Here is a 20,521-nt window from a genome sequence, read left to right on the forward strand (position 1 = left end):
ACTTCCGCTCGCCCGCGGGCGGGTTCCATGTGGCCGCCATGTTGGATGCGGCACAGAGGAAAGGGCCCACTAGGGCGCGGGGTGAGCCCGCGAGGCCAGGCCGGCCCGCACCTGCTCTCCGACCTCATCTCCAGCTCTTCTAAGCACTGCATTCCCCTTTGCAGCTGTGCGGGCCCCTCTTGCCGGTTGAGCACTCTCTTGCCTCTAGGCCTTTGCATTTGCTGTTCTTGGTGTCTGTAGTGTTAAGAAACCACCTGTCAGAGAGTCAGAGAGCCAATCAACAGGCACACACACTCTCTCTCTCTCTCTGTCTCTCTCACAGAGAATAGAATTACCTCCTCCCCATCACACACACACACTCTCTCTCCCTCTCTCTCTGTCTCTCTCTCTCTCAGAGAACAGAATTACCTCCTCCCCATCCTCTTTGAACACACACCCAAACTTGCCCTTATCCTGCGCAATTTTTCTCCATAAGTCTTCGAACCATCTGATCTACTGTGTCTTTTTTTTTTTTTCTGTCCTCCCCCAATAAACTGTAGACACCCTGTATGTGGAGCACTCGCTGACATAGGCACTGAATAAACATTTTCTGGGTAAATTAATGTATAGATGATATGCTCTCACCCGTAACGTTTTGCATTTAAGAATCATTATCGGACTCCCATGGTGGTATGAGTGGATAAGAATCTGCCTGCAAATGAAGGGGGCACAGCTAAAACCTGGCTCCTGGCTCGGGAAAATCCCACATGTCGTGGAGCAGAGCAACAAAGCCTGTGTACCACAATTAGTGATACTGCTCCGGAGCCCGGGAGCTGAAACTACTGAGCCCACGCACTGCAACTCCTGAAGCTCTGTGTCTAGAGCCTGTGCTAAAAATCCTGTGAACAAAAAGAACTGGATTTGAATGCTTGTTCCGACTTCCTCCTGGGTGACCTAAGCAAGTGTGTTTCTTGGGAGGAGGGTATCAGACTACAGCCCGCTGAGTGGCTTAAACAACAGAAGTCGTTCTCACACTTCTACAGGCTGGAAGTCAGAAATGGAAATGTTGACTGGACCATGCTCCTTCCAGAGGCTCAAGGGAAGAATCCTTCCTTGATTCTTTTTATGTTGTGGGGAGTTGCCAGCAATCCTTGGGCTTCTTGGAGGGCTCAGCAGTAAAGACTCTGCCTGTAATTCAGGAACTGCAAAAGATGCAGGTTCAATCCCTGGGTTCAGAAGATCCCCCTGCAGGAGGGCAAGGCAACCCACTCCAGTATTCTTGCGTGGAGAATTCCATGGACAGTGAAGCCTGGTGAGCTATAGTCCACAGGGTCCCAAAGGGTCAGACACAACTGAAGCAACTTAGCACACACACACCAGCAATTTTTGGAGTTCCTTGCCTGTAGCCACATATTCCAAGTTCTGCCTCTGGGGCCATCTTCCCTCTTTGCCTGTGTGTGTGTGTATCTCCTTTTTTTTTTTTCATGGGATCTTACTTCCCTGATCAGGGATTGAACCTGCACCCTCAGCAGTGTAAGTGCCAAGTGCTAAGCAGTGGACTGCCAGAGAATTCCCTCTCCTCTTATAAAGACACCAGTCATGCTGGAGTTCAGATCCACCTTAGGCCAGGATGGCTTCATCTTAACTAATGGCGTCTGCTGAGACCTTGTTTGCAGTAAGGTCATATTCTGTGATTCCAGGTGAACCTGAACCTTCGGGATACACCATTCAACCCAGTACGTCAAGTTTCACGTCAAACGCTCTCTGGGCGTCATTTCCCTCCCACCTCACCAGGTGGAGCCAGTTAGTATCCAGTTAGTATCGAGAGCGCTCCGAGGGCAGACCTCTGTGGGGACAGGCACAAGTGAGTGCCTCGGAGAGCTCGTGGTTTGGTCAGCCTTTAGGTACCACTCCAGACGCACATATTAATGGAGTCCCCGTCGTTTAACTATGCAAGCCTCCATACTGGAGCTCAACTCTGACCGAGGCAGGCGTGTGGGGGAGTTTCACAGGCCCAGACCCTCCTGACTGCCACGCCCCTTCCTTTTCTTCCTTTACAAGCCAGAATCAGGTTTGTTTCTCTCTGTGCTGGTGTGTTTATCTTCTTTCCACCACTGGCACAAGGCAGGGCAGCAGCAGACCCTCAATCAACTTTGTCAAATCAATGATGAATTAAATATGATTATACAAGTACATGTCCAGCAGAGAGGAGCCATTCAATACTTATAAGCTGGAACCATAGTAATTCTTACTCATCCTAGTGAGGAAGGCGCTCCATGTGTCCTGGGATCCCCAATTCCAAGGAACACTTGAGCTGGAAATCACTGAGTGTGGGCCTTAAGGAGACCGGGAGAGGGGCCTGCACTGACGCCTCACTGCTCCTATGCTGTCACAGGCCTTTCTGGGTTTGGGTGACACTTCCCTCAATAGCATCCACCAAGAAGTGCAGGTGAACAGATAAATGAGCACAGTCCATCGAAACCATGGAATATTATTCAACACTCAAAGGAAATGAGCTATTGAGATTTCCCTTGTGGCCCAATGGGTAAAAATCCGCCTGCCAATGCAGGGGACATGGATTTGATCCCTGGTCTGGAAGATTCCACGTGCTGCGGAGCAACTCAGCCCAAGCGTCACAGCTCCTTGGTGTGTGCCCTAGATCCCTCGAGCCGTAACTGCTGAAGCCCGTGAGCCTAGAGCTCAGCAAGGAGGAGTGAGCAGCACCCTGAGACGCCTGCGCACTGCTAGAGAGACGCCCCCGCTGTCGGCAACGAGAGAAAGCCCATGCGCTGCAACGCAGACCCAGTGCAGCCAAAAAGAAACAAAGCAGTGTATACACAGTTTTTTTTTAAATCTGGAAAAAAAAAAAAGAATGAAATTAGCTATTAAGCTGCGAAAAGACATGGGGGAAACTTAAAGGCATATTACTGAGTGAAGAAGCCGATCAGGAAAGGCCACAGACGACATGACGTTCTGGAAAAGGCAGATGTTATGGAGACAATCAGAAGATCAGGAACGGCCAGGAGTTAAGGGCACCAGAAGAGGGCGGATAGGCCAAGCACAGAGGACTTTTAGGGCGGAATACTGTACCGGCGGACATCTGTGCAAACCCCTCCCAGGTAAACACCGAGAGTGAGCCCGAATGTGAAGTATGGGTGACCTGCCGTGTCCGCGTAGGTTCATCAGTGGAGACAAAGGCACAGCCCTGCTGGGGGTGTTGATGGTGGAGGCTCTGCAAGCAGGGGGCATATGGGAAATGGCTTCCGCTCAGTTCTCCTGTGAACCTAAAACTGCTCTACAAATTAAAGTCTCTTTATTTTTGAAATATGCATATCTGACCTTCTCACTCCGGAAGACCCTCCTTCTGTCTCTGCCTGTGCCGCCCCTTCTGTTGGGCCCCTTTCACCCCAACTCTGACCCTGTTTCATTATCCTCCCAACATCCTTTCCGCAGAAAGCAGTCCTGTTCTCCTCTGTCACTGTCCTTCCAAGTATTCCTTGAAGGCATTTATCCCAGTGGATAATTAAAGAACTATCAGAATGAGTTTTTGGTCCACATCTGTCCTCCCACCAGGCCAGTGCCATCCACTAGAACTTTCTGTAAGGAGGAGAATGTTCCACAGCTGTGCTGACCAGGGGGCGCTTGGACTGCCACTTGTGCAACTGATAAACTGAATTCTTGATTGTAATTTTGTTATTGTTCCGTCGCTAAGTCTCATCCAACTCTTTGCCACCCCATGGACTGCAGCATGCCAGGCTTCCCTGTCCATGGGATTCTCCAGGTAACAATACTCCAGTGGGTTGCCATTTCCTTCTCCAGGGGGATCTTCCTGGAACAGGGATTGAACCCACATCGCCTGCATCGGGCAGGAGGATTCTTTACCACTGAGCCACAGGTAAGCCCACAATTGTAATTTGTTTAAATGTAAATAGCCACCTGTGGCTCGGGGCCCCCTTGGGGACAGTGGGGCAAGACTGGAAGTCCTCTGAGGGCAGGGACAATGTCAGGACATCACTACTGAACACCCCTTCCTCCAAAACTGTGTCAGTGCTCAAAATACAAGTTGAATGATCAGTAAGGTGAAGGAGTGAATGAGGCGTCAACCGCTGGCAGGGGCTCTGAATGATCCTAGTCCCTGAGCCCCTTTGGCGACTCAAACCACCTGCCACTGGCCCCCTAGAGCTGCCCCACGACCTCAGTTCCCCCCAGAGATGACTGGCCTCCAACAGTGTCACCAGGGGTATGTGAGCCTCCCTCACCACTGGGCTCCAGGAAGACACATCAGGATGAAGGCGGTGACCTAAGGTTCTGAGCCCCTGCAACTTGCTAAGACTCCCCTCCCCTCAGGGCACCTGTTGGGGTGCAGTTCCCTCCAGGCAGAGGGTGCTTCTGGGAGGAAGGACGTTCTGGGCGGTGAGAGATGGTTTCGGTTCCTTAAGGTGAAGCGCCGGTGTTCAGAGCGGCCTCACGGGGGAGCCAGCCACCTGAGAAAGCAGGGAGGAGACTCCAGGGTCAGAGTGGAGAAGCCCAAGATCAGAACAAGACAGACATTTGGGGCCTGAACCTTGCCTTGTCTGGCCTGTTGATCTCTCAGGCTTTCCAGATGTCAGGGTCAAGTTCCAGCGTCCTCACTCATAAGGTGGGTGACCTGGGGCTGGTGTACCTGGCCTCGCTGAGACTCAGTTTTCTAACCTGTAGAATGCGTATAGGAGGAAGGTGGGAGGCAATCAGCACCCTCTGGCTTAATCTGGATGATCAGCCCAACAGTGGGCCCTGGAGGGAAGGGGCGGCACCTGCAGGGTCAAATGTGTGTCTCCTTTCAAAGGGAAAGACTGAGGGGGCACCTGCTCACAAGCACCCTTCCTGCTGTTACTGACATCCCCATTTCTCAGATGGGCATGTAGACAGTAACACGATTTTCCAGGGCCACATAGAAAAGACACATAGCCCCAACCACCCTTCTCATTCATCCTGGGCGTCTGTCCTCACTCAATCAGGGCCACTGCCTGAGACGCGCATGCCCACGTTCCACTTCCCCAGGTGACTCCTGGCCAGCTCACACACCCCTCCCACAAGAAATGTGTCTGAAGAAACCTCCTACTCAAGAGCCATGGCCACTCCCACCCCCCATCAACCAGATTTACGGTCCTTTATTACTTTATTTGTTATTGGGAAAAGGCAAAATGATGACTGCTGCTCTTTTTGGTTACCTGTATTTATTTATTTTTTTTTGCTTTGATGAGCTTGGATATATGGACGTGATAAATGGCCCCCATCTTCCCTGACCGACCCTGTGGTCTTCTTCACTCTCAGCCTCTGCACTTTTTTCTTCTCATTGCTGCTGGGCGCCGTACGTTCCTGTTTATTCTATCTTCCCCAGTGAACAGGACGCCTCATGAGGGTAGGGAACAGCTGGTTTCTCCACCGCAGTCCATTCTGGGGACAAATAGTGCTTGGAAGGAGGAAGGCAGGGAAGTAGGAAGAAAAGGGGCGGGGTAAGAGGAATTTCCAGACTGACGGCTCCTCCAGGGCTGGGTCTGTGTCCAAGGCATCAGCATACAGTAGGCGCCCAGCTCTTACCTGAGGAATGAATAAGCAGTCCAAGGTGGAAACTTAACTTGTATCTCCCAGATTCCAGGACTCACCACCACCCCAGAATTAGACCAGAACTAACTAGAACTGACCCGACCCAGGAGGGACTTCCCTTCTCAGCCCTTGCTTTCTGAGCCTGTCCTTGGCACCCTGCTCTTCCTCTGGGCCAGGTGAAAAAGGCGGTCTGGGATGCCCTGGAGAACAGGACCCCTTCTGGATGGGACGCTCTGCACCCGCTTGCTGTTTCGTGTGCTGACCCAGCAAAACCTGCCTGGCGAGCCCAGGACTGTGGGTTCCTGTTTGGTTTTGGAAGCCATCAGTCCCCTTCCCAGCGCAAAGATAACCACCTTGCGCTCACATTTCTCCTGTTCCTCCAGACCTGGAGTTGACCACACCCCCTCTCAAGATACTGGGCAAAAGTACATTCCTGAGGGTCTGCGCTGTTTCTCCCCGAGATGGGAGGCGGTGGGTCATTCCGCCTCCAGGGGCCACAACTCCTAGCGGAGTGCTGGACGGACCCCCAGGTTCATGGTGGGGGGGACCCTTAAGGCCGCCTATCTGGATTGACTTGGGGGTCAGTTTCTGTGCCTCTCACTCCCTCTAGAGATAGGGGGCCCATCCCTCGTAGGGGAACCTTACCTCTTTCCCTCCGTGTCAGTGGGAGGCAGGCTGTAGCCCCACGACAGGGTCTTGGAAGAACTGGGGCAAACTGCCCTTGAAATTGGGAACCCACCAGTCCCAAGGACGGATCCAGACCTTGGCCAAATCCCCCCAGAGCCATCTCTGCCAACCCCACAGCCCCTCACTCACAAGTTGGGGTGGGGGCCCTGCGCACCTATAGGAAGATCCCCTCCTGTGGGAGTCATTCCAGGTGAATGGGCAGGTGTTACCCCTGGGCTCAGCCTCAGAGCCTAGCCCGCCTCAGGTTCTGAAAGTGAGGACAAAGTCTCTGACTCTGGAGGCCCCGCCCCCATTCCAAGAAGACAGTCACAAAGATCCCCACCCAACCACGGAGGTGGGTATAAAGACCCCCCAACTCCAGGGCTCCTGACTCTTCAAGCATCTCAGTATCAGAACCACTAGGGCCAGGCCAGGGCATTTATCTCTAACAAACTTGAGAGGTTAGAATCCTTAACTCCTCCCCCATGACCCTCCAAGAACCCCCAGGGAAAGAGGTGTCTCAGCGAGGCCCCACCCTTGCCCCCAACACACAACCACCACCAACCACAGGCCGTGTTTAATTGTGCACTTTATTTAACTGGTCTCAAGTCAGTGTGCAGGAAAGCCCTGACTGCCTCCGCACCTCAACCCGCTCCCAAGGGGACCAAAAGCCTTCATACATCTCAAGTTGGGGGACAAAAAAAGGGGGCCGTGATGGCTGACCATTCAAAATAAAACAAACAAAAAAAAACAAGTATTAAGGCGAAGATTAAAAACAAAACTTTTTTTGGAGTACATAATTTACACAAAAGCAATCACCTCCCCTGTGTGGACTCGGGCGAGGACTGGCCCCTTCTCCTTAGAGAGAAGGGGGGTGGCTTTTGGGAAGGCAAAGGACTTCCTATAACAATGCATCTCACAATATTTGGAATGACTATTTAAAAAAAAAAAAAAAAAACCATGTACAATCAAAGTCCTCGGCCACATTGTAGAACTTTGGGGATGCTCGATCCAACCGACTGCTGTCGCCTTCACCGTTCCAGTTTTTAAATCCTGAGTCAAGCGCCAAAAAAAAAAAAAATCAGAAAATACAAAAAAAAAAAAAAAAAAAAAAAACAAATAAAGCCATGCCAATCTCATCTCGTTTTCTGCGCGCAAGTTAGGTTTTGTCAAGAAAAAGGGTGTAACGCAACTAACAGTCCGCCTAGAAGCATTTGCGGTGGACGATGGAGGGGCCGGACTCGTCGTACTCCTGCTTGCTGATCCACATCTGCTGGAAGGTGGACAGCGAGGCCAGGATGGAGCCGCCAATCCACACGGAGTACTTGCGCTCAGGGGGCGCGATGATCTGGGGGGAGAGAGGAGGAAGCAGTGAGGGCCCTGGTGTCATCTCCCCGGTGACCATGGGACCGGCTGACAGCCACCACGCCCCTCAGCACCCCGTCCGCCTCCAGCTGGGCGCTCACCTTGATCTTCATCGTGCTGGGTGCCAGGGCAGTGATCTCTTTCTGCATCCTGTCTGCGATGCCAGGGTACATGGTGGTCCCGCCGGACAGCACCGTGTTGGCGTAGAGGTCCTTGCGGATGTCGACGTCACACTTCATGATGGAATTGAAGGTAGTTTCGTGAATGCCGCAGGATTCCATGCCTGGGGAGAGAAAGAAGGCAAACTTAGCCTCCAGTGTGGCCACAGGGTGACCTTCGTGTGGGGTAGGCAGGGAGGGCCTTCTCACTCACCCAGGAAGGAAGGCTGGAAGAGAGCCTCAGGGCAGCGGAACCGCTCATTGCCGATGGTGATGACCTGCCCGTCCGGCAGCTCGTAGCTCTTCTCCAGGGAGGAGCTGGAGGCCGCGGTGGCCATCTCCTGCTCGAAGTCCAGGGCCACGTAGCAGAGCTTCTCCTTGATGTCACGGACGATTTCCCGCTCGGCCGTGGTGGTGAAGCTGTAGCCACGCTCCGTGAGGATCTTCATGAGGTAGTCCGTCAGGTCCCGGCCAGCCAGGTCCAGACGCAGGATGGCGTGGGGGAGGGCGTACCCCTCGTAGATGGGCACCGTGTGGGTGACCCCGTCACCGGAGTCCATCACGATGCCGGTGGTGCGGCCAGAGGCGTACAGGGACAGCACAGCCTGGATGGCCACGTACATGGCAGGGGTGTTGAAGGTCTCAAACATGATCTGTAGGGGGAGACGGGCCACGTCATACTTGGGACGCCACAAGGGGCAGTCAGGCCAGACTGGGGACATGCAGAAGAGTGCAAGGAACACGGCTAAGTGTGCTGGGGATCCCAGGATGGGGATTTACTTCAGAACGTATTGTGCACCTACTGAATACACACTCCAAGGCCGCTTGGCAGCAACCTCGGTTGGCTTTTGTCACACGAGCCAGGGTTAGTACCTACACCCACAGCACTTTATGCTTTCAACACCTAGTCAGAAAGGCAAACACCAGAAAAAGATCCCATCTGGGGAAAAGCAAATAGAACCTGCAGAGTTCCAAAGGAGACTCAGCTCAGAGAAGAAAGTCCTAGGAAAATGGCAGAAGAGAGAATAAGTGAGAAAGGGCGTGGCAAAGGGCAAGAAAGGAGGGGCGCTGAGGCAAGGCCGGGCGGCCCACTGACCTGGGTCATCTTCTCACGGTTGGCCTTGGGGTTCAGGGGGGCCTCGGTCAGCAGCACGGGGTGCTCCTCAGGGGCCACACGCAGCTCGTTGTAGAAGGTGTGGTGCCAGATCTTCTCCATGTCGTCCCAGTTGGTGACGATGCCGTGCTCAATAGGGTACTTGAGGGTCAGGATGCCTCTCTTGCTCTGAGCCTCATCCCCCACGTAGGAGTCCTTCTGCCCCATGCCCACCATTACGCCCTGCGGGGAGAGGAGCGAGGAGGCGCCTTCAGCTCTGGCCAAGTCCCACCGACCCCCCCCCCCACCCAGAAAACCAAAAAGGCCTCCCTCCCCCCTCCTCCCCGCCAGCTCCGAAGAGCCCAGGACCCACCCACTAAGCCAGACCCCCAGGTTGGGGCCATACCTGGTGCCGGGGGCGCCCCACGATGGAAGGGAAGACGGCCCGGGGAGCATCGTCGCCCGCGAAGCCGGCCTTGCACATGCCGGAGCCGTTGTCGACCACGAGCGCAGCAATATCATCATCCATGGCGAACTGTGGGGACCCCCAGGGGGTGAGCCGGCGTGTAGGGGGGTGTCGGGCGCGGCCGCCCCCGCCCTACCCACTTCCGGCGCAGCGCGCCTTCGAGCCGCTAGGGGGCGCCGGCGCGCGCGCCCAGATTAGGGACAAAGGAAGCCGGGCGGCCGCGTTATTACCATAAAAGGCAAACGCGGGTTGGAGGCGGCCCCCGCGGCGCGCGGCAGGAAGCCAGGCCTCCGCCCCCTACCCACCCGGCGCCAGCCCCGCCCCGCCCCGCCAGCGCCACCCGGCCGGCGCGCGGCGGCGGCCACGCCCGCCAGGCGGCCGGCGGCGCCGGGAGGAAGTGCGCGCAGGCGCTCTCGCGCGGCGGCGGCCCCACCCCTTCCGGCCGGCCGCCCCGCCCTCACTTCCCGAACCTAGCGCGCAGGCGCACGAGTGCCCCCCAGCCCCCACTCCGCCGGGCCGCGCCGCCGCGCCCACCCTCCCTCCCCGCGGCCGCCTCGAGATCACCCTAGAGGAGCAAAGCCGCCCGCTCGCGGACAGAGATCCAGGGCGTCCCCGGCCGCGATGGAGCGCGCCCCGAGCGCAGCTCCGGCCCAGAGCGAGAGGAGCGTAGGAGCCCGCTCTCTGCAGCCCGGCGGCCGTCCACGGGAGCCAGGATGCCGGGGGAGCCCTCCTGCCCGGAGGAGGCGCCGGCCCCCCGACGCAGCGGCGGCCCGGCCGGCGCTGGGGGCCTCTTACCTGGTTGCGGTGTCGACCGGCGGCGAAGGCGGAGCGGCGAAGGCGAGAGGCCTGTGCTGGCGGGGCGGACGCGGTCTCGGCGGTGGCTGCGCCTCGCGCCGCCGGGTTATATAGGGCGCCGCTGCGGCCGCTCGAGCCATAAAAGGCAACTTTCGAAACGGCGGGCTCTGATTGGCCCCGCGCCGCTCACTCACCGGCCTCGCCGCACAGTGCAGCATTTTTTTTTTTCTTTAACCCCCCTCTCCCCTCCTTTTGCAAAAAAAAAAAAAGAAAGCGATGGACTGGGAGAGAGCGAGAGCGAGATTGAGGAAGACGAGGGAGAGAGTTTTGGCGTTGGCCGCGCTGGGGTGCTGGGCGGCCCCACGGGCAGGGGGTGCGAGCCCCGGGCCGCCGCCCCGCCAAGCAGTTGCCCCGGGTCCGGCCCTGCGTGGCCAGGCCCTCACCCAGCCTGCCTCTGTCTCTGTGGGACCCCCAGGGTAGTGAGCGCCCCGGTGGGCAAGGGTCGGCACAGATGCCCGGGTTCCTGGTCGCTGTGGGTGCATGCTTAGGGAACAGATGTGGTGGGGAAGGGGTGGACAGAGAGCCCGCCACCCTTACCAACATTAGCCCAACTGTCCAGAAAGCCAGGAGGACCTCTGACTGGGGGTGCTCCGCTTGTTAAGTGGGTGTTCTCAGTGTGCTATAAGGGGGCCATTATTACTCAGACCTGGGGCTCAGAGCTGTGTTAACACCGGGGACTCAGGGGGCTTGTGGCCATTTAACAGGGACCCCGGTTCCCAGGGACAGGGCAGCCCTCCCCCAACCCACCCAGGGGCCAGCGGCTGGCCAAGCCTCCCCTGCTGCAGGACTGGACAGGGGTGGGATCTGTAGAACAGAGGAACCGTTTCCATGGAGCTGGGCTGCCTCAGGACTGCCTGGTCACACCCAGCCAAGGCCAACCCTGGGCCGTTAACCCGGGCAGCTGCCAAGCTCTACCGGGTGCAGGCAGGCTGGGCCATTCAGCACAGCCCTGGGGCCCGGGCCCCACCGGCCATCGTCTGCCTGTCACGTGCAGCTGACTTGCCCTGGACCATCTGGAGGCCACCAAGCACTGGGGAAGGACACTCAGCGTGCCAGCGAGGAGTGAGGGGGCTGGGGGAGCAGTGACAGTCCCCGAAGACCAGCTGCCCTCAGCCAAGGCCCAGCACACCTGCACCTGCCCTGGACCTCCCCCGAACACTGGGCCAGACCTGGGTGCCCTGCAGTGTTCTGGGTGGTTCCCTGATCTGAACTCTGCCAGTCTAGCAGGGAGAGCTTCCCCCTCCCCCCAGAGGGTGGACAGCAGTGGTCAGCGTTTGGCAAAGAGGCACCCAAGAGGGCATAGAATCCCAGAGGGGCACCTGGCCCAGCCTGGGGGAACACGCAGCTTCTCAGAGGTGGTGACAGACTGAATTCTCACACAGAGGAGAGGGTGGTCCAGGTGGGGGCCCTGCCTGTCCCCAGGGGTCTGTTTGCAGGCACCCCAGGCCTGCCTAGGGCTTTGCTACACATAGTAGGTGCTCACTGAGTGTGTGTTGAAACCAGCGAAAGATTAGTCCATATATGGATGTGGAATCTGGCCAGGGAAGAGGCAGCTTGGTCCAGCCCACTGCAGGAGGCCGGTGGCAGGGCCTTTGAAGGTTGCCGAGGCCACAAACAGGTAGGAAGAGTGACCAGCTCTCAGCACGAAGCAGAGCCCCCGAGGCTTAGAGCCGCAGGCTAGCATTCCCAGGGAACTGCTCTCGACAGCTCCCCCAGCACCACCCCGGCCTGGGTGAATGTTTCCAATCCATCCACTCCCTGCCTCCCAGGGACCAGATTGCCCTGTCCCTGGCCTTGTGTCTCAGTCACGGGCATTTGGCCAGCTACCCTGGGACCTGCCAGCCCTGTGATTCAGGAGCTGTGGTGGGAATCGGGGCCTTGGGGCAACACGTGCGAGACTCAGGTGGCCCCCGAAGGCTCTGTGGGCTGGAGATCAAGGCCAGTCCCTGGGATGCAGGGCCTAGGCCGCCATTGCGCCTCTTCTCAAGAGAGGGGCCCCACCCCCCACCCACCCACCATGGGCTGGAGGATTCCTGGCTGTCTGTGTCTGCAGCAGCCTGGTGGTCTCCTATGCATCCTTCAAGGCCCATCCCAGAAGGCCCCTTCCTTGAGGGAGTCCTTTGGGATCTGCAGCGTACACCTCCGTCCCACCAAAGACAACTGCACAGGGCCAGCCTCGCTGACCAAAGGCGAGTCCTTCCAGGTCTCTGTCCAGCGTCCATCTCCCCATCTCCTCCCACCAAACCCGCCCCCCCCACCGGCTCTGGTCACAGTGCATCAGTGACCCCTGGGTGTCCTCGGCCTTGAGAAAGGACCCTGGGAAGATGGAGGGTTGGGGGGTGGCTGAGTCGCTAGCCTGGGGGGCTGGGAGGAGCTGAGAGGCAGCAGGAGGGAAAGAGGAAGTGGAGCGGCCGGAGGAAGAGGGAGGAGGCGCGCAGGAGAGGAAGTGAGCAGGTCCTCTGCCGTTCGCGGGAACTTTGCCCTTGCAGGGAGTTTTCCGAGCTGTCACTGGGGCAGGCCAGCACCCAGCCCCCGGGGCCCTTAGGCGGCTCAGCCAATGGCGACAGCACTTGCGTTTCTGGTGCTTTTTTTCTTCTTCTTCTTTCCCTCTTGCGGTTCCCCTCCCCGAGAGGCCTCCAGGCCAGCGGACCTTTACAGCCCATACCAGAGGACCACTCCCCGCCTTCCTCCAGAGCCCGCCCCGACGCTGCCGCCCTGCCCTAGGGGACCCCAGGCTCCATTTCTCAGAGGAAGAAACGGCAGGAGAGAGAGGGGAGGAGACCTTCTGTCTCAGACTGTTGGCTCCAGGAGGGCAGTGAGCCTGCGATGGGTTCCCCAAAAGGGGCAACTGGTGAACCAGGGGCGACATTCCAGCAAGCACAGCCCTTGTCACGGATGAGGCTACTGACGCCCAGAGTCTGGAGTGAAGGGCTCTGGGTGTAGGGCCTGGAGGCCACTCACTGATCCTCCCTAGGTAAAAATGTCCCCAGGGACAGGGATCAAAGGCTGCTCCACAGTGTAAATTCCTGGGTCCCAACTGCCTCCTCAGCGCTTATCTCCCGAGGCCTGGAGAAAGCAGCCAGAGCCCCTGGTCACAGGACAGTGGGTCCTGAGCCCCCAAGCCTGCTGTTTCTCTGCCCCGTCCCCTGCTCCTGGGATGGTCTCGAGAGGCGATTCTGGGCCTCGGGTTTCTGAGGTCCTGGGTGGGACTGGGCTTGAGGTTCCTCTTGTCTCCTGCCCAACTTTTTCCCTCAGCCTTCAGGGCCAGCTCTTGGGCTGCCTGCCCCCTCCAGGAAGCCTCCTGTGAGTGCCTCCCTCCTCTGCCATAAGAGCAGCAGCTCTCCCTCTCAAGAGAGGGGAAGTGACCCAGTCAGGATTCCACAGCAAGACCATGGGTGCCCAGCCTCCTGGATCACGCCGCTCCTGAATCCCACACACCAGCACCAACCAGCCAGGCATGCTTCCAGGGAGGAACAGCCCCAGACAACACCCCGAATAAAGCAAGTGCTGGTGCCCCAGACAGAAGGAGAGAGGCAAAGCCCTCTGAGGAGGTGCCCAGCCAGCCAAAGGGGAGCCTAGAGGCAGGAGGGCTGGGCCAGGCCTCGTGCTCTTGGGCCTTAGCCAGGCCTTGGTCCCCACCCCGGCCAGGCCTCTAGCCAGAGTTTCTCCTGGGGCCTGTACCAGGCGTCCTCCAGCGCCTCAGCCCGCCCTAGGCCTCCCCGCCTCCCTGATGCTCATCTACTCAAGGGGGATCCCTGCCCCGGAGAAACTGGGAACTTCTAACCCTCCCTGGGAGTGTTTTAAAAAATCCTTCAAAACTACCCTCTCTCTTCCTGTCCCCCAGGGCACCCAGAGAAAAGCCGCCCTCCTGGGAAGTTCCCAGCCTGGCTTATTTGGTTGAATTTTTTCAGAAACAGAGACGAGGTTCCGTGGGCTTCCCCCCTCTACACACACGCAGCTGAGCCCCTCTTGATCCCTCGGCCCTTCTGCCAGGAGGGCCAGTTGCCCCCCTCCCCAAGAAGCGGCAGTGAGACGGGGAGCTCCCGAGGGGGTCTGACAGCTGTCCCAGGCAGATGGGGGGCATCCTGGTCTCAGGTGCCTGCCCCGGGGGGTGTGGAGGCCTCTGAGGGCCTGGGTCCACCTCCGCCCACCAGGAGTGGCTGGTGACCTGACCCCGGTCACCTAAGTCAGTGCTCCGAAGCCTGGCACCCCTGTTTTTCCAGCCAGCAGCCTGAGAAGCCAGGCGACCAGGTTGAACCAAGTGGTGTGGGGTCAGCAGCAATTTTATGTTCAGGGCCAAGTGGGGTCCTTGGGCCTCAGGACCCAAAGTGTGGGCAGACTTGCCCAGGGGAACAGTGCAGACAGGAGGCCACAGGGTCCCCCTGCGCCTGGGATCCCTGACCCTGGGCTGCGGAAAGAGGTTGGGGGCAGGGAGCTTCTGGCCCCAGGGGACTAGGGGCAGTCAGTGACCTGACGTGGGGGCTCAGGTCCCGGGCACCCAGCAACATGGTCAGTGTTGGGGGCTTGGCCCCTCCCTGGCTGGGTGGCCTGTTCTCTGCTGGGGGAGCGGAGGTAGGAGGGGATGCCCCCCGAGGCTGGAGGGGCCTGAGGAAGTGAAAGGGGAACGGGAAGGGGGACAGGAGCCGCTGGGAAAGTGCAGGTGGGCGGGGCGGGGGTGACTCACGAGCCACGGGCTCACCCACCTCGGGGTACAGGACAGGGCCGGCCGGCAGGGTCCCCGAGGGCCCGTGGCCAGCAGAGGCGAGCCCCACCTGGGCGCACACAGAAAGCTCACCGTACCCCTGCCGGCCAAACTGCAATCTCTCCATTTCTCAGAGGAGCAAACTTAGGCCAGTGAGAGTGGGGAGTCCATCACCAGAAGGTTCCGGCACCCAGGACTCTGGGGCCAGTCTTGAAGGGGCCCCATTCATCCGGGAGCCTCCGGACAGTTGCTGTTCCCCATGTTCCAGGCAGGCAAACTGAGGCCCAGAGAGACCAGTGGGCAGCGCGGCTCACTGGGGCATGCGGTGCCCTCCTCAGCTGGCGCCGGCTCCTCTGGGCTTGGGACCCATCCAGGTGGAAACCTGATCGGCTGGGCCACGCCACTGGGTAACCGGGCCCTCCTCAGCCAGAAATCTCAGCCACCGTCTGGGCTGGTCAGGAACCCGAGCTTCCTGTGTGTGATACGGGGGACCACTCCTCCCTGGCCTGCACTGTCCACTGAGGGGAGACACCTTTGGTCCGTATCTGATGAGACTGATTCTGTGTGAGCCCGTAGGAGGCCCGCATCTCAGACCTGGGTTTGATGGGCCAGGCGGGGAAGGAGTTTCCCCTGGCACAGCAGCCTCTGTTGGCCTCTGGGACAGCAAGCAGGGCTCCCTTCGACCCAGAGGCCCTGCTCCTTCCACTTCCCAGGCCCCCAGGGAGTAATCTGGGCTGAATCACCTGAGCCGTGGAGACCCGTGGCACTGCAGGCACACAGCTGTGACCAGGCAGTGGCCAGGCTGGGGAGTCGGTCCGGACCCAGGTAGGACTCAGCAGTAAACCCGCTGTGCCCAGGGCCAGGGGGCTACGTGCCGTGCCCTCTTAGTCGAGCAGAGTGAAGGGAGCCCCAGAGCAGGTGGGGTACCCCAGGAGAGAGTGGGCTTCCTCCCCCCGCCCTGCCACCCCCACTGTGAGGCCCCAAGAGGCAGACCATGTCTTTTGGAGACCCTGGTCTTTCCTTTTCTGGTTCACTTTCAGGCGCTCTGTTGAGTAGGTCTCGATTCTGTCGCTCACCCTGGATGTCCTTGAAAAGGGACTCCGCATCTCTGAGCCCAGGAGGGTCAGCAAGACCCAGTGCCGACAGCGCCATCCGGGGGGGCTTTCTGGACCTTTCAGGGGCTTGTCACAGACAGTCTAGAAGCCAGCCGTCACCTGCCTACTTACCGAAAGGGAAACCAAGGCCCAGAGATAGGCAGAGGCTCACCCAGCATCACACAGAGCTTGGTGCAAGGTGGAGGAGCCCAAGTCTGGAGGGCTGGAACTTTGCATTCTGTGTGCCTGCAGGATGTCAAGGAGGAGGCCCAGCTTTCTGCTGACAGAGCCGGGCTGGTCTGTCCAGGACGGGTGCAGGGCCCCGCACCCCTCGGCCAAGATGGCTCTAAACAGCCTGAGCAGGCCGACCTGCTGGGACAACCCTGGGCCACAGGGTGCCTGCGCCTTCAGGTGGACGCGCACGCCAGCCTGGTGGCCCAGGTCTGGCTGTACCCAGCCCTGCGGGACTGACGGCCTCATCCCTCATCTGTCCCTCAGTGAGCTGCCTCCGGGGCCTCCTGTCGGCCCTGCGTTGCTCCCTCTCTGCGGGCTCAGGCTGGGCCATCCTGATTCTTGGATACATAGGCCAGGGGATGGCGGGAGGGGGTGGGAAGTTATGTGTCCAGCCCTGCAACCTCCGGTCCCGGGGACACAGCTGAGCTGCTTGTGTGTTGGTGGCCTTGGCCTTGGCCACCTCGCTTCGCTACATCGCAGAGCTGCGGGAGGGAACAGGCACGCGACAGACTCGCCGGAGCTGGGCCTTGCCCAGAGTGGGTACAGGGTGGCCGTGGCTGGCCACTCGGGACGGGCACACCACGTGACTGGCCACGTACCGCACTGCGTCCCGGGCCCGTCGGGGGGCTGCAGGAAGGGCGGGGGCTCCAACAGGGGCCTCTCCCTGGTCTGCGGGCCTGGGACGCGGTGGCCACGGTGGGAGGTGGAGACTGCCTCCTTCTTCATCTCCTGCTGATTGTTTCTCCACCAGAGAATACTGGCTGGCCTTTGGGCAAGAAAGAGAGGGGAAGGCAGGGAGGGGAGTGAGAAACAGACCTGGAGGGGCATTCTGTTTATTTATTCATCATCATTATTGTTTTTGGCTGCGCCGCACAACTTGCGGGATCCTAAGTCCTCCAACTAGGGATCAAACCTGTGCGCCCTTCAGTGGAGGCGAGAGTCTTGATCACTGGACGCCAAGGACGGCCCTGAAGGGGCTTTTTGTGTTTTTTTTTGGCTGTCCTGGGTCTTCTCTACTGTGCGCAGGTTTTCCTCTAGCTGTGGCGAGCGCGGGCTACTCCGGTCGTGGAGTGCGGGCCTCTCGTGGTGGCTTCTCTTGTGGAGCTCGGGCTCCAGGGCACACGGGCTGCTCGGTCGTTATGGCTCCCAGGCCCCAGAGCACAGGCTCAGCAGTCATGGGCTTAGTTGCTCCAAGGCACGTGGGATCTTCCTGGATCAGGGATCGAACCCACGTGTCCTGCATTGGCAAGCAGTTTTGTTACCACTCAGCCACCAGGGAAGCCCCTGAAGGGGCATTTTAAACGAAAGTCCACCCAAATCTCCACATCGCCAGGAAAGATAAGAAGAGACTTGACATCACGGGTTATCCGGGAAATGCAAATGAAAACCACAGTGAACTCCCACTTCACAGGCAAGAATGGATTCTCTCTGATCCTGTTGTCATAGAGTTTAAAGACGGGGAGCCAATCTGTGTGCAGAAGACGGTGCCCTACGTGGAGGACCTCTAGAAAGGGCGTGATGGAAGCTTCTGGAGCCTGTCTGTCGATCTGGGTGCTGGGAAGCTGTGAGTGTTCAGCTTGTGGCAATTCAAGGAGCTGCACGTTGACACTGCACAGAGGTGCAGAGACTGTGGCTAGTTTGGGAGTGTGGCTAACCCCACCCCCATGCCCCTCCAGCCTTACTCTATGTTCCCAGACACTCTGCCTTCTAATCCTTAGAACACCAAACTTCTATCTGCCTCAGGGCCTTTGCCCTTGCTGTTCTCTCTGTCTGTAATGGACTCTGCTCCCCACACGCATCCTTTCTGCTTCTTTAAGTTCTGCTTCTCCTTTAGGGTTTGGTGTACACATCACCTCTTCCAGGAAGCCTCCCTGGATTCCTAGACAAGGGCAACGTTCTTGTGGCTCCTACACTTCTTTCTGATGCTCATCACAGCCAATTATTGGATGTAACTATGTGATCATGCTCTCTTCCTCCATGCTCCACTGGCAGGGACCATGTCCGTTTTGGTCACTGTGGGGTCCCCCTCTCAGGGTGTAAGTTAGTGCAGTTTTGAGCTTCTGTCTTCAGATAGAAGGATGGAAGGAAGGAGGAGAGGAAGGGAAGGGAAGATGAATGGATCCAGTTCTCTATGGCAGGAACAGAGGTTACAGGAGTTGACGTGCTGTCTCTCCAAGGTGTGAGCACCCTGTCCCAGGAGGGTGTGGGCACAGCCCTGGCAGGAATAATGTCCTAGGACTGCCAAAGCTGATGAGGAATAGGCCTGGGGAGGGCGGGGTGGGCCAGCTCAGGGCTCACACCTTCCAGCGGATGCTGACGGGGAATATAGGAGAGTAGGTGTCACAGCAAGTCCTCGGGTCTCTGGGCTGCAGCTGACTCACCTGGTGTCTGATAACACTCACGGGTCAGACTTGAACCTTGTTCTCCAGGGGTCCCTGGGGAAAACAACTGTCTGATATCTTGAACACACGAGGTGCTGAACTGGAGGAGGAGCAACTCAGTCCGAGGATCAAGCAAGGGTTCCTATAGGATGGGGCTTTGGGGGCTGGGCTTTGACATGTGAATAGGAGTTCACAAAGGAGCCAATTTAGAGAGGGCTTGACAGAAAGGTATGTTGGGAGAACTGCAAACATTTGATGTGGCTGGGCCCTTTGGAGTCCATAGAAACCTCAGTATGGAGGTCTGGGCTCAACAGCGTTTCTGCTCTGGTCAGCTCTCAGCAGAGTACACTGAGGGCCCAACTGGGCAAGACCCCAGCTGGGCAAGCAGAGTTAGGGTGGGCGTGGGCTTGGGGGAGCCCTCTTAGCACAGCTCAGAGGGGTCTATGTGTCCTTATCCCTTGGAAGGAATGTGCTGGGCCTTGAATTCTGGTCCATGTGTACAGGTGGGGAGACTGAAGTGGGCAGGGTCTGAGTGAGGCTCGCAGAGCTGGGTTAAGCTTTGCTTCTAGAGCCCATAAGAGCAAGAGACAGGTCCTCTTGGGAGCTGGACACAAGCTTACCAGGCCAGCCTCTGGTGCTCAGCGCTGGGGGTTCCGTGACACCCATCAAAGAACCCGTTGGAGACTAGGGACAAGAACCCTGCAGCAGGCAGCAGCTGTCAGGCCTCTGGGCTTCCCTCCCCCTACATGTCTAGGCGCCCCTTCCTCTCCTCGTCAGCCTCCACCTTGGCCCAGAGAAGGAAACAAGCAGCAGGGCCACAGAGAAAGAATGTCCCCTTGGAATTCAGCCAGGAAAGTGCTTCCTAGGCCTGGGGATTAGCTGGCGCCCAGGATGCCTGGGGCGGGTGTGTTCCCAGAGGACTGGGGCATAAACTCTGGAGCTGAGACTCGTCAGCAACAGTAATGGGGAGCCACAGAGGGTGTGGGAGCAGGAGAGGGGCAGGGCCACGTCCCATGTTTCAGCAGCTGGCTCTACATTGTGAAAGGGCCAGGAGGCTCCAAAGCAAACTGTAGCCTCAGATGGCAGATTTCTCTCTGCTTCTAGCCAAATAGAAGTTCGTATTAGAAATATAGGTACACAAATAATGATAATAATAGTCATGAGAATGATAACTTGTTTGTCTGTGATATGCTCACTTTTCTGATGTTCTATAATTTGACTCTGTCCCCATGGCAACCCCAAGAGGCAGGAAGGGGCATACCTGTCATCTCTGTGATTCTGGGCAAGTCCCTTGACCTGGAAAGGGCCTCAGTTTTCTCACCTGTGAAATGGGGGTGGAAGCTGTGTGGGACTGCCGGAAGGATGAAATCAGAGTGTGAGTCAAGGGGTCAAAAAGCACGGAGCGGCTGGGCTGTGGTCACCACCGCTCTTTTTCCCGGGAAAGAACCGGGGACCAGTGGCCCCTCTGTGGTGCCTGCTCACAGTTGGTTTTGGAGGAGCAGGTGGCGGGTATAGGGAGGAGGAGAAAGGTGGTCGTGGAACAACTGATAACCTAAGCTTCCTGGCTCTGCCCTAGCCCGTTCCCAGGGTTCCTGTGAACAGAGGGCCAAGGGCCAAGGGCAGGGGCTGCAATCCGGCCTCTCCCTGTCATCAGGGGCACTGGCGGGCCTATCTAGACTTAATCATGACAGTGACCTTTCCCCAGGGTGTACTGGGTGTGGTGCCAGCCAGCCTTCCAGCTCAGGAACCTGCAAGTCTACATGTATTACCCCCACCTGTCCCCACCCTCCATGGAAATGTCACCTCAGGCCTGGGGTTGGGGGCAGGTGTCTGTTACAGGCCTAGAGACCTTAGCAGACCCCACACCTAGGAAGGACGGGCCAGGTCTTGCTGACCCCGGGGGAGGGAGGGGGCTGTGTGAGTGACACAGGATGTTTGCCGA

At 58.1% G+C, this 20,521-nt stretch overlaps 1 protein-coding gene across 1 annotated transcript; it reads right to left on the minus strand.

Moving 5' to 3' along the window:
- Positions 1-6,802: 6,802 nt before the first annotated feature.
- ACTB (actin beta) lies at positions 6,803-10,179 on the minus strand. The gene is made up of 6 exons (XM_052636406.1): positions 10,109-10,179; positions 9,254-9,382; positions 8,851-9,090; positions 7,969-8,407; positions 7,698-7,879; positions 6,803-7,579 (listed from the first exon to the last, which is right to left on the minus strand). The coding sequence occupies exons 2-6, from the start codon at positions 9,374-9,376 to the stop codon at positions 7,436-7,438; spliced, it is 1,128 nt and encodes a 375-aa protein (XP_052492366.1). The 5' UTR covers positions 9,377-9,382; positions 10,109-10,179; the 3' UTR covers positions 6,803-7,435.
- Positions 10,180-20,521: the final 10,342 nt, after the last annotated feature.

The sequence above is a fragment of the Budorcas taxicolor genome, chromosome 2 (genome assembly GCF_023091745.1).
Source record: "Budorcas taxicolor isolate Tak-1 chromosome 2, Takin1.1, whole genome shotgun sequence".
Classification (NCBI taxonomy): domain Eukaryota; kingdom Metazoa; phylum Chordata; class Mammalia; order Artiodactyla; family Bovidae; genus Budorcas; species Budorcas taxicolor.